General features: G+C 40.3%; 1 protein-coding gene across 35 annotated transcripts in view; it reads right to left on the bottom strand.

Moving 5' to 3' along the window:
* Positions 1–10503, bottom strand: part of LOC107631380 (methylmalonate-semialdehyde dehydrogenase [acylating], mitochondrial) — a 16406-nt gene that overhangs the window by 2722 nt on the left and 3181 nt on the right. For 9 of the 35 annotated variants that reach the window (XM_021119601.1, XM_021119596.1, XM_021119608.1 and 6 more), the window contains 11 exons: positions 10228–10291; positions 9963–10063; positions 9614–9679; positions 9080–9231; positions 8549–8639; positions 8303–8383; positions 8099–8226; positions 7940–7975; positions 7528–7606; positions 7249–7339; positions 7101–7162 (listed from right to left, as the gene is read on the bottom strand). In XM_021119601.1, the coding sequence (XP_020975260.1) occupies positions 7101–7162; positions 7249–7339; positions 7528–7606; positions 7940–7975; positions 8099–8226; positions 8303–8383; positions 8549–8639; positions 9080–9231; positions 9614–9679; positions 9963–10063; positions 10228–10291 (951 nt within the window). The other 26 variants (XR_002359845.1, XR_002359838.1, XR_002359840.1 and 23 more) reach the window with 26 other exon arrangements.

The following is a 10503-nucleotide window of genomic DNA, read 5'->3' as shown; positions in this document are numbered from 1 at the left end:
CAAGTTGCAGGACACAAGGAGGAAAACAAATGGTCAAACAAAAATCCACCTAAAAGTGTCATAAACTGTATATCCGGAGGATTCGCCGGAGGAGGTGAGATAACTTCGGCACGAAAACGAAGCTACCGCGCAATGTTAGCAATCGAAGGAACAAAATCACAAAACAACAAAGGCGCGTCCGACCTCAACATCACCTTCAGCCAGGAGGATATATGCTCGGCAGCACCAAACTTGGACGACCCAGTGGTAATTTCCATCCAAACGGGCGAGTTATTGGTAAGAAAAGTCCTTATGGACCCAGGTAGCAGTGCCGATGTTCTTTTTTATTCTACTTTCCTAAAAATGAAATTATCTGAAAAACTCATGCAACCCTCATCCGGAGAACTGGTAGGATTCTCCGGAGAAAGGGTCCCGATCAAAGGATACATATGGTTAAAAACAATGATAGGAGAGGATTCTCTGTCGCAAACCATTGACATGCAATATTTGGTAGTTGACTGCCCAAGCCCTTACAATATTATTCTCGGAAGGCCTGCTCTGAACATGTTCAGGGCAGTAGTATCCACTTTTCATCTATGTGTTAAATTTCAGGCACAGGACGGCAGAATAGCTACAGTCCACTCAGATCGTCAACAAGCTTGGCAGTGCTACAACGCAAGTCTGAAAAGGTCGGCCACAAAACAGGAGTTCCATCAAGAAGTCAAAGCAATTCACAGCACGAACGAGGTATTGTCCCTAGCAGAGCTTGACCCCAGAGAAGACACCCAAGAAAGACCTCAGCCAGCGGACGAGCTCATAAAGGTCCAACTGACTACAAAGCCAGAACAAGTCACATACATCGGCCAAGCACTCCAGGGACAACAAAGAATATAACTCATAAGAGTATTGCAAGCCAACGCCGATCTCTTTGCCTGGACCCCAGCAGATATGCCAGGGATAGACCCTAACATTATCTGCCACAAGCTCGCCACTAATAGGGCCATCCGACCTATAGCTCAGAAAAAGAGGAACCTTGGAACAGAGAAATCAAAGGCGGCCTTAGAAGAAACCAGAAAGCTTCTCAGTGCAAACTTCATTAAGGAAATCCGATTCACAACGTGGCTATCTAATGTGGTAATGGTAAGAAAAAATTCAGGTAAATGGCGCATGTGCGTCGACTTTACAGATTTGAACAAAGCATGTCCTAAGGATGCATACCCTTTGCCAAACATTGACAAGCTTGTAGACAACGCATCGAGTTTCCAAAGCTTGAGCTTCATGGATGCATACTCTGGGTATAACCAAATCCTTATGCATCCAGAAGACCAAAACAAAACAACATTTATAACTGAGCATGGAAATTTTTGTTATAGAGTAATGCCATTTGGCCTAAAGAATGCAGGTGCAACCTACCAACGGCTGATGGACAGAGTGTTCCGTCATCAAATAGGTCGGAACATGGAAATCTATGTGGACGATATGGTCGCTAACACCACTCAAGAAAAGTCGCATTGCGACAACCTCAAGGAGATATTTAAACAGATCCGAGCATACAACATGAGGCTCAATCCAGAAAAATGTGCCTTTGGAGTTCAAGGAGGCAAGTTCCTTGGATTCATGTTGACCTCAAGGGGAATTGAAGAAAACCCCGAAAAATGTGAGGCGATACTTAACATGGCAAGCCCAAGAACAATAAAAGAAGTACAGCAACTAGCAGGAAAAGTAGCAGCACTATCTCGCTTTCTACCAGCAGCATCAAGCCGATCACACCACTTCTTCCAAACAATATCAAAAAACAAAAAATTCCAGTGGACAGAAGAATGCGAAAAAGCGTTCGCCGAACTCAAGACAATTCTGGCATCACCACCCGTGCTACATAGACCAGAAGTCGGTAAGCCTTTATATTTATATTTATCTGTCTCTAACTGTTCTGTAAGCTCGGCTCTAGTCATTGAGACAGGAAAAATGCAACAACCAGTATACTTCGTCAGCCGAGTCATGCAATCAGCAGAACAAAGATATCCGAGGATAGAACAGTTAGCCTTAGCACTAGTAATAACGGCAAGAAGACTCAGGCACTATTTCCAGAGCCACACGATAATAACAGGACCAACCAACCATTAAGACAAATACTGACAAAACCAGAATTGGCTGGGCGTCTGACCAAATGGTCTATCGAGCTCTTAGAATTCGACATCCAATATCAACCAAGGACGGCCTTGAAAGCACAGATCCTCGCAGACTTCATCTCAGAATTGACCCCGGACGAGCTCAATAAACATTGGGAACTACATGTTGATGGGGCATCCAGCCGAAGAGGAAGCGGAGCAAGAATAATCCTCAAAGAAGGAGACAAAGTGGTAGCCGAGCAGTCCCTCCAGTTCCACTTTCCAGCAAGCAACAATTAGGCCGAATATAAGACCCTCATAGCGGGACTCAAGCTGGCCATAAATCTCCAAGCAAAAAGCCTGACAGCACACTGTGATTCCCTCTTAGTGGTACAACAAATCCGAGGAGAATTTCAGGTAAAAGATCCCTTGCTAGAACGCTACTGGCTCATAGCAAAGGATCTCATTTCAAAATTTAGTTCATTTATTATTCTGCATGTACATAGAGAAAAGAACGTTAGAGAAGATATATTATCCAAACTTGCCACCACTAGGGCAGACACACAAACTTCGGTACTATCACAACTAACGCTCCAAAAACCAAGCATTGAACTATTATCTATAACAAGCATTAACCACCTCCGAGACTGGAGAACACCTTTTCTTGAATACATCAATGCAGGTATCATTCCCAGAGACGAGCTCAACCCACAGAACTTCAGACGAAAAGCAAGCCACTACACAAACATAGATGGAGAGCTATACAAGCACGGTTTCTCGCAACCATTACTAAAATGCCTAAGCAAAGACGAGGCACAAGAAGTGATGGACGAAGTCCACGAGGGAGTTTGTGGGAACCACATCGAAGGACGGGCCCTGGCCGCAAAGATCGTCCGAATAGGGTATTACTGGCCGACCATGAAAAGGGATTGCATAACAAAAGTCAAAACATGTGACAAAAGTCAAAACATGTGACAAATGTCAAAAGCATGCAGCCATCTCCACAAAACCGGCTGAAGCATTACACAGCATGGAGGTAAGTTGGCCCTTCCACAGATGGGGGCTCGACATTCTCGGGCCATTCCCAATAGCTTCGGGACAGGTAAAATTCCTTTTAGTATCAATAGACTGTTTTTCAAAATGGATAGAAGCACAACCACTAGCAAAAATAACTGCCGAAAAGGTATGATCTTTCATATGGAAAAATATCATATGTCGATTTGGAATACCAAAAGAGATAATATTAGACAACGGTAGACAATTTACCGATAATAAGCTCGGTTCATTTCTAAAAAATTTTCATAAACAACACCATTTTAGCTCGGTCGAACACCCGCAAACCAATGGACAGGCCAAAGCTGCTAACCGAGTTATATTGCAGGCAGTAATGAAAAAGCTCGACAATGCAAAAGGAGAATGAGAAGAACTAATATCAGAAGTATTATGGAGTTATAACACCACAATACAAACAACAACGGGCGAAACACCCTTCAAGCTGGTCTATGGGTCAGAAGCTTTGATCCCGGTGGAGGTCGGAATTCCCACGCTCAGAGTCGATCTATATGACGAACAACACAATATAAATTCAAGAAATGCCGAGCTTGATCTTGCAGAAGAGGACCGAAAAATCGCCGCCATTAAACAAAGAGCCCAGAAACAGCTGGCAGAAAGAAGACACAATAAAAAAGTGGTGCCAAGGACATTCGAGGAGGGCGACTTGGTCCTCAGGCGAACAGAAGAAGCCAGACGACCTCCTTCACATGGAAAACTCGCCGCAAATTGGGAAGGACCATTCCGAATATCCAGAGTACTTGGAATGGGGGCCTACCAGCTACAAACATTACAAGGAAATCCAATTTCAAGAAATTGGAATATCTCTTCCCTAAAGTTGTATAGATCATGAATTTTACACTTCGCGGATGAAGGTACTCTTTTTCCCCCTTAGATATTTTTTCCCAAAAGGATTTTACTTAAGGAGGGTTTTAACGAGGCCGGACGCCCAAATCAAACAAAATCATTTTCTATTGTACATATCTAATCAAACATCAATTATACGTTTACTTATTTCATCTCAACAAGTCAATTATCCACTTATCCAGCCAATCCTACTCCAAAACAATAATCCTCATCTGTACACAAATCTAACGCGAAAGCAATACTATCCAACTGACCTCGGTCATATATCAACAAGTTACGAGTTCAAAACATCCAACATCACAATAAAGCTGACCACAACCCGGTCAGCACAAAATAAAAAGTCTGTATCATAACGAAAATAAATATGTCCGAAACATAGATAACAACATCAAGACGGAGGCGCATTTTCACCATGCTCCTCCGCAGTTCCATCAACCACCAACTTACCACCAATCACAACCTTAGTGACATCAAGTTGGTCACAATCAAAACCAGGAGCTAACAATGCAATCTGACTAACAGCACGGTCAAATCCCAAAGAGAACATCTCCATTCCCTCTTCTTCCAACTCATGAACTCATGAAGTCAGCTTCCCTTTAGAGATATCACTCTCCTTAATCTCAGACTGAAGTAGCCGAACCTGGTCCCTTAAATGGACTACCTCCTCCTCGGATTCCTTCATTTTGGCTGTAGCAGTAGCAAGAGCATCATCCTTCACTTTGGACAAGCTCTCCAGTTCAGCAACCTTAGCTTTGTACGACTTCTCTAAGTCAGCAACTTTATCCACAGCCACCTGCTGCTCGGCACCAATGAGCTCGGCTGTACGACCAGCACACATCAAACGGGCTGCAACAATCTATAACATGAACAACAAAGTAAGAAACGACATAGCAAAAACAACAAAAGAGGAAAGAGCAGAAAACAAGAGGTTACCTGAACAAACTTCCCAAGACCCTCCATGCCAACCCGACGTGTCATAAGCATGTCGCTTGGATACTGGGACACCTTATCAGACAACTCAGCAAAAGGAAACTGGTCACTCCATAATGAATGGGAGCTAGTCCCCGGAACGAAACCGTGAAGTTTTCTCTGACGATCAAAGACAGGCTTAATGCCACCCACAACCTCCTGATCAGCCTCAGAGATGACCTCCAGTGAATTGTCAGTCTCACCCCTTTTTCTCTTGTATGATGACTCTGGCTGAGCAATGGACTGAGCAGCCTGCCCCACATCCTCCTTCGAAATCCCAGAACCTCAAACGTTCTTCTTTTTTTCTTTTTCAAAAACGATTGGAACCGATTAGGATCAAGATGAGGGACCCATCCACCTGCCAAGACACCAAACATATTTCTTCTCCTTTTTCTTTTTCAAAAATGACTGGAACCGATTAGGATCAAGATGAGGGACCCATCCACCTGCCAAGACACCAAACATATTAGAAAACCCAACAATACAAGGTACAGTCAAATAAAAGACAGAACTTTACCTATATAAGCTTTTAAGCCATCACTATCACCAGAATCATACAAATGCAAAAGCTCAGGGATAGACAAACACACCCCGTCAGCAAAACACTCAACCAAATAATCTAAAAGATAATCCTCCTCCTCACTCCACTCAGTAGCCTCAAGGATTTGAGTTGGTTCAGAACACCAATAAAGGGGAAACTTTTCAATCAGTTCATCGTCCAAATAGAAAGGATACTCAGTTTTTACGGAACGAACCTTAACAAATAGAGATTTGAAATTCTTAAAGGAAGACTTGTAAAGTAGGAAAAGAGAACGACCAGGAAAACTGCTAAGACAAACCCACAATCCCTTACGAACCCCTTTCGACTGAAATAAAGAAAAAAATAGAAATAGAGAACACGGGAAGGATAGAAACCCCATCAGACACTGAAAGGCACGAAGAAATGCCCAGGAATTTGGATGTAACTAAGAAGGCGCACAGTTAAGCTGGGTCAACACGTCACACTCGAAGGCAGAAAAATGAAAGCGAACGCGCAACTTGGTTAGACACGGCGTGTACATATAAAAGTACTGCCAGTCACCTCTCCTCTCACAGACCCTATCTTCACCAGAACAAGGAAGGAGATCAATCAACAAACCAGAACCACTCCTCACAAAGTTTAACCCATCTAAATCCCGCAATGAGTCAACACTAGTGTAAGACGAAGAACGGATCCTAACATCATCATGCACCCAGTGATATGGATCATCCTCCCTAACCTCGACGGCTTTAAACTTTTCTTTCTCTTTTTCTCTCGCCATTACAGAAAGAAGAAAAGGAAAGGGATAAAATAGAAAAGAGAAACTAACCTTTGGAAGTCATGGTCAGTCAAACAAGAAGAAAGAATTTCGAAGAAAGTAGAATGTCAAAAAATGCAGCAGAAATTAAGACAACCCACTAACTTAGTGGACAAACAAAACACAACCGCTCCAAAACCTTGAAAACCCAAACGCCAAAAAGGGGGTAATTAATGAAAGCACGATTCACAATGCTTTCTTGAAAACAAAAACTTCCCACTAAAATTGTCACGCTTCTATTTTCTGGCTCAAGGAAAAGCCCAAAATACAAAATACCCAAGCTGAGAACAACCAAACAAATAACCTTGCCCGTCAACCAACGTATACAGACAAGCTTGGGGGCTATGACGTGTACCCCTCAAACATTGGCAATCACCCTCTCGCCTAACTGACCAAATATCTCGGCCCTGAACAGACCCCAAGCATAACTCAGTCAAAGTCACATGCAAGTCATACCTTATTTTCGGCCCGTTACTAACAAACGGATCCCACCAAGAATATCGCAGCAAACCCAAAAATGTAGACCCTCTGCTCATCTATAAAACGGAACCAAGGAAACTCAAAATCTCAGGTCACAAACTCACAACACACTCTCACCTTTACTTATTCACTTTAGTTTGGATACCTTTCTGACTTGAGCGTCGGAGTGCTTTTTACAGGTGCTCCCGCCACCGTGTTTCGCAAGAGCCGAGGTTAACTCCAAGCACATTCTCGAGGCGACTTATAACTCTCTCCTAAAGCAGACGGCCTCGCTGAAGATACACGCCTCGGCCAAAGTTGAACGGAACACCTTCCATCTTTTTGCCACTTTTTTTATTTGGGTACAAAATTGTACTCCTGTTCTTCCTGCAACTAAATAAAGTGACAAGTAACATTAACATACCATTAGCAACCTTGTGAAAAAACGTAAAAGGGGGAAGAAAGGACACAAACTATACCACAAAAATTGAAATTGCCGGCAAAAGATGCTTTTGACTCATAATTAGAGGAAAATGGTAACGGAATAGGTACAGGCACGTTGATCCCAACCTGCAAGACAGAACACTAATCAGAGGATAAACTAGCAGCCTCTACACAAGCCTGGAAAGTTAGGAAACATAAAAACATTGATTGGATCGAAGTGAATAAATTAAAGAACAAGATAGATGAAGAACAGAAAGCATTATTCATCTAGAAATTTCTAGATATTCATATATATCACAGAACACATTGCTTACCAGTACAGCTTCAACCTCATGTTGGAACTTCCTAGCAACCATACCAGAGTCGGTGAAGACAGAAGCTCCATTTCCATATATGTAAAAATGAACTTTAAATGTCACATTGTATTTCCAAAACTATTGCAAGTTATTGAAGGAAACTCCTCCTTGTCTGAGTTTCAACATGATGTAGAAAGAAACAGGACTCAAACAGAATTTCTATTTTCAATTTGATGTTCAAGGGACCTGAGATAAATATTAATACGTTCACACACGACCTGCAACTAGGAACATAAGAGTACCTGTTTTTATTTATTATTGATACAGCTTCATCTAGGTTGTCGGCCTATTGTTCAGCAAGAAAATTGTTGTTTAATTCCAACAATGCAGAAGAAGTTAATAGCAAACATATGTAGTAAGTAATGGAAACCTGCATGCAAAGAAGAACTGGTCCAAAAATTTCTTCCTGCAAAACAAAGGTAGAGGTCACTTGCTATCACTCCTATCAGAACCATCGATGATAAATATGGCTATCTTTTCGTGCATTCTTCTTCCATTGAGAATAGTTGAAACATGAAATCAGATATACCTTGTAACACTCCATGTTGGTTGTGACATCACATAAGATAGTAGGGCCAACAAAATTTCCATTCTCATATCCAGGCACCTGTCAGGTAAGGTCTGAACTTCATTTCTTCCAAAAGAAAAGTTTAATACCTTAAGAAAAATAAATGAGCAAAAACTTATTTTAAGTAATGAACATCAGTGAAATTGGTCACAAAAAAAGTAGTACCATAATGTGCCTCCCATCAAGTAGGAGTCTTGCACCATTTTCAACAGCATTCTGAACTAGTCCACATATCCTATCTTTTACCTGTTAGTTGGAAAAGTGGATCAAGAACTCAACAGCAAAAAGTTGACAAATTATTTTCCAGCTTAAACATGATTTGTCAAGATGCGGCGTCTAACAAATACGCTCTACACATGATATGATGAAAACTATACAACACCTTGAGATAATTGGGAATAATGTTTGCACCTCTCTGCTAATAACTGGACCTAGGTATGCATCAGGATCTGTTCCTACATTCACTCTAAGTGCTTTGGCACGCTGCACCAATTCATCTTCCCTGGAAATAGTTAAAAAAATGAACAGTGTAACATAAAACAAGTTTTTTGATCATCCAGAGCACCTTATAAAGTCCTTAATACTGCTGCTAAATAACAAGGTCACTGCACAGTTAAGTGCCACATGGTAGGAGGACTCAATTATAATCAATAATTGGCAGAAATAATAAAAAGCTTCTTCCAAGAATGCATTTTGTAGTCATTTTTAACACTTCTCTGATTCACATCTTAAAACAACAATTTAGGTTGAAAACAAACTTGACATCTGAAGAACCCTTCATTATAGATTCCACTAATTAACAAAGCATTATTAAATGATAGATACAGGGTCAACTCTACAGCACCCAAAATATTGATCACAGAAAGAAAAAAATGTAATTCTCGGGAATAACACAATGAAAAAGAATAAAAAAAGATAAAGAAGTCCAAATAAAGGGAATACCATTGCATTGAACCTCCCACAAAGATAGCTGTGTTTAAAGCCATGGACCTCTCTCCTGCTGCACGGAAACCAGCAGAAACAAGGGCATCTAAAGTAGCATCCATGCTAGCATCTGGCATAACAACTACATGATTTATGCCACCTGCATTTGACTAATATAGATAATATCTAATTAGCCAGCCAGTATATGCGTATATGATATTTTCAACTCAATAGGCACAAAAATGCATTTAGTGTGACATAAGAACTAGTATTACAAAGTTTTATGAAGTAGCACATCAATAACAGCTTATAATGTGAACAACTAAAAAATGCTTCCTCACTTTACCTTATGGTCAAGGCATCCTTGCTTCTGTTTAGTGAGGTAAAGGTGTGGGAAGTAAATTGTTGTTATAGGACACAATTTTATTACAACTCAGAATATAAAACCCTAGATTTCATGTAGCCTTAAATGAACCTGTAATAACTCTCAGGTTGCAGCCTGGAGTGAAAAATTATGTCACAGAATTCAGAGGTATGAAGCACTAAACTTATTGTAATTGAACCATTGAATGACACAGCTTTTATATCCTCATCATCGCATATGTAATTAACAATCTCCTGATCAAATAGAAGCCAAAAGTAATGCATATCAATGTTTGGTTACCTCACTTGCATGACACTAGTTTTTTTTTCTTTTGTTAAAAAGAGTTAAGGATACTGATATCCTTAGAGATTCCTGGCCAATATTTTGCTTATATAAGAAAACAATAATAACTTATTGAATTGTAAGACATATCTAATGATAGCAAAACCAAATCCCAAATTCATGTCACAGGCCTAAATTTGTTACAACAGGCTAGAATTGTAACCACAATAATGATGAAAAAAATAGAAATATTACTTCTTGCATAGTATAACATACATGAGTTCCATGTACAACGTTTAAAACACCATCGGGCAAACCAGCTTCCATTGCTAATGCTACAAGTATCATTGAAGCTCCTGAAAAATTATTGCGAACACAACACTATTTAAATTACATATGCAGTTAAACTACTGACACAAACTTGTGAATTAGATATTTACTGTTAAGGGAAGAATTGCCAAAATGTGCCCGACACAATCTCATATCGTAGGTTCACATATATACTAAAACAAATAATCACCTGGATTATTTTCACATGGCTTAAGAATAAAAGTGTTGCCACATGTTATTGCGATAGGGAACATCTGAAAATATTAAATAAATAATTTAGTAGAAAGTAGGAACCTTCACCTGATGCATGCAAAAGCTATGCAAGCACAAGATTCAGTGTGAACATAAAAAATGCATTTGTAAGGAAAAAAAGAAAAAAAGGAAGAAATTTCAAGAGTCAGAAACCTAACACTATTACAAATAGATTCAGTTTAGTACTTTATGAAACATTATCAGCAATCAGCAA

The sequence above is a fragment of the Arachis ipaensis genome, chromosome B03 (genome assembly GCF_000816755.2).
Source record: "Arachis ipaensis cultivar K30076 chromosome B03, Araip1.1, whole genome shotgun sequence".
In the NCBI taxonomy this organism is placed as follows: domain Eukaryota; kingdom Viridiplantae; phylum Streptophyta; class Magnoliopsida; order Fabales; family Fabaceae; genus Arachis; species Arachis ipaensis.
Note: the sequence above shows the minus strand (reverse complement) of the source record. Positions and strands in the feature narration are given on the sequence as shown.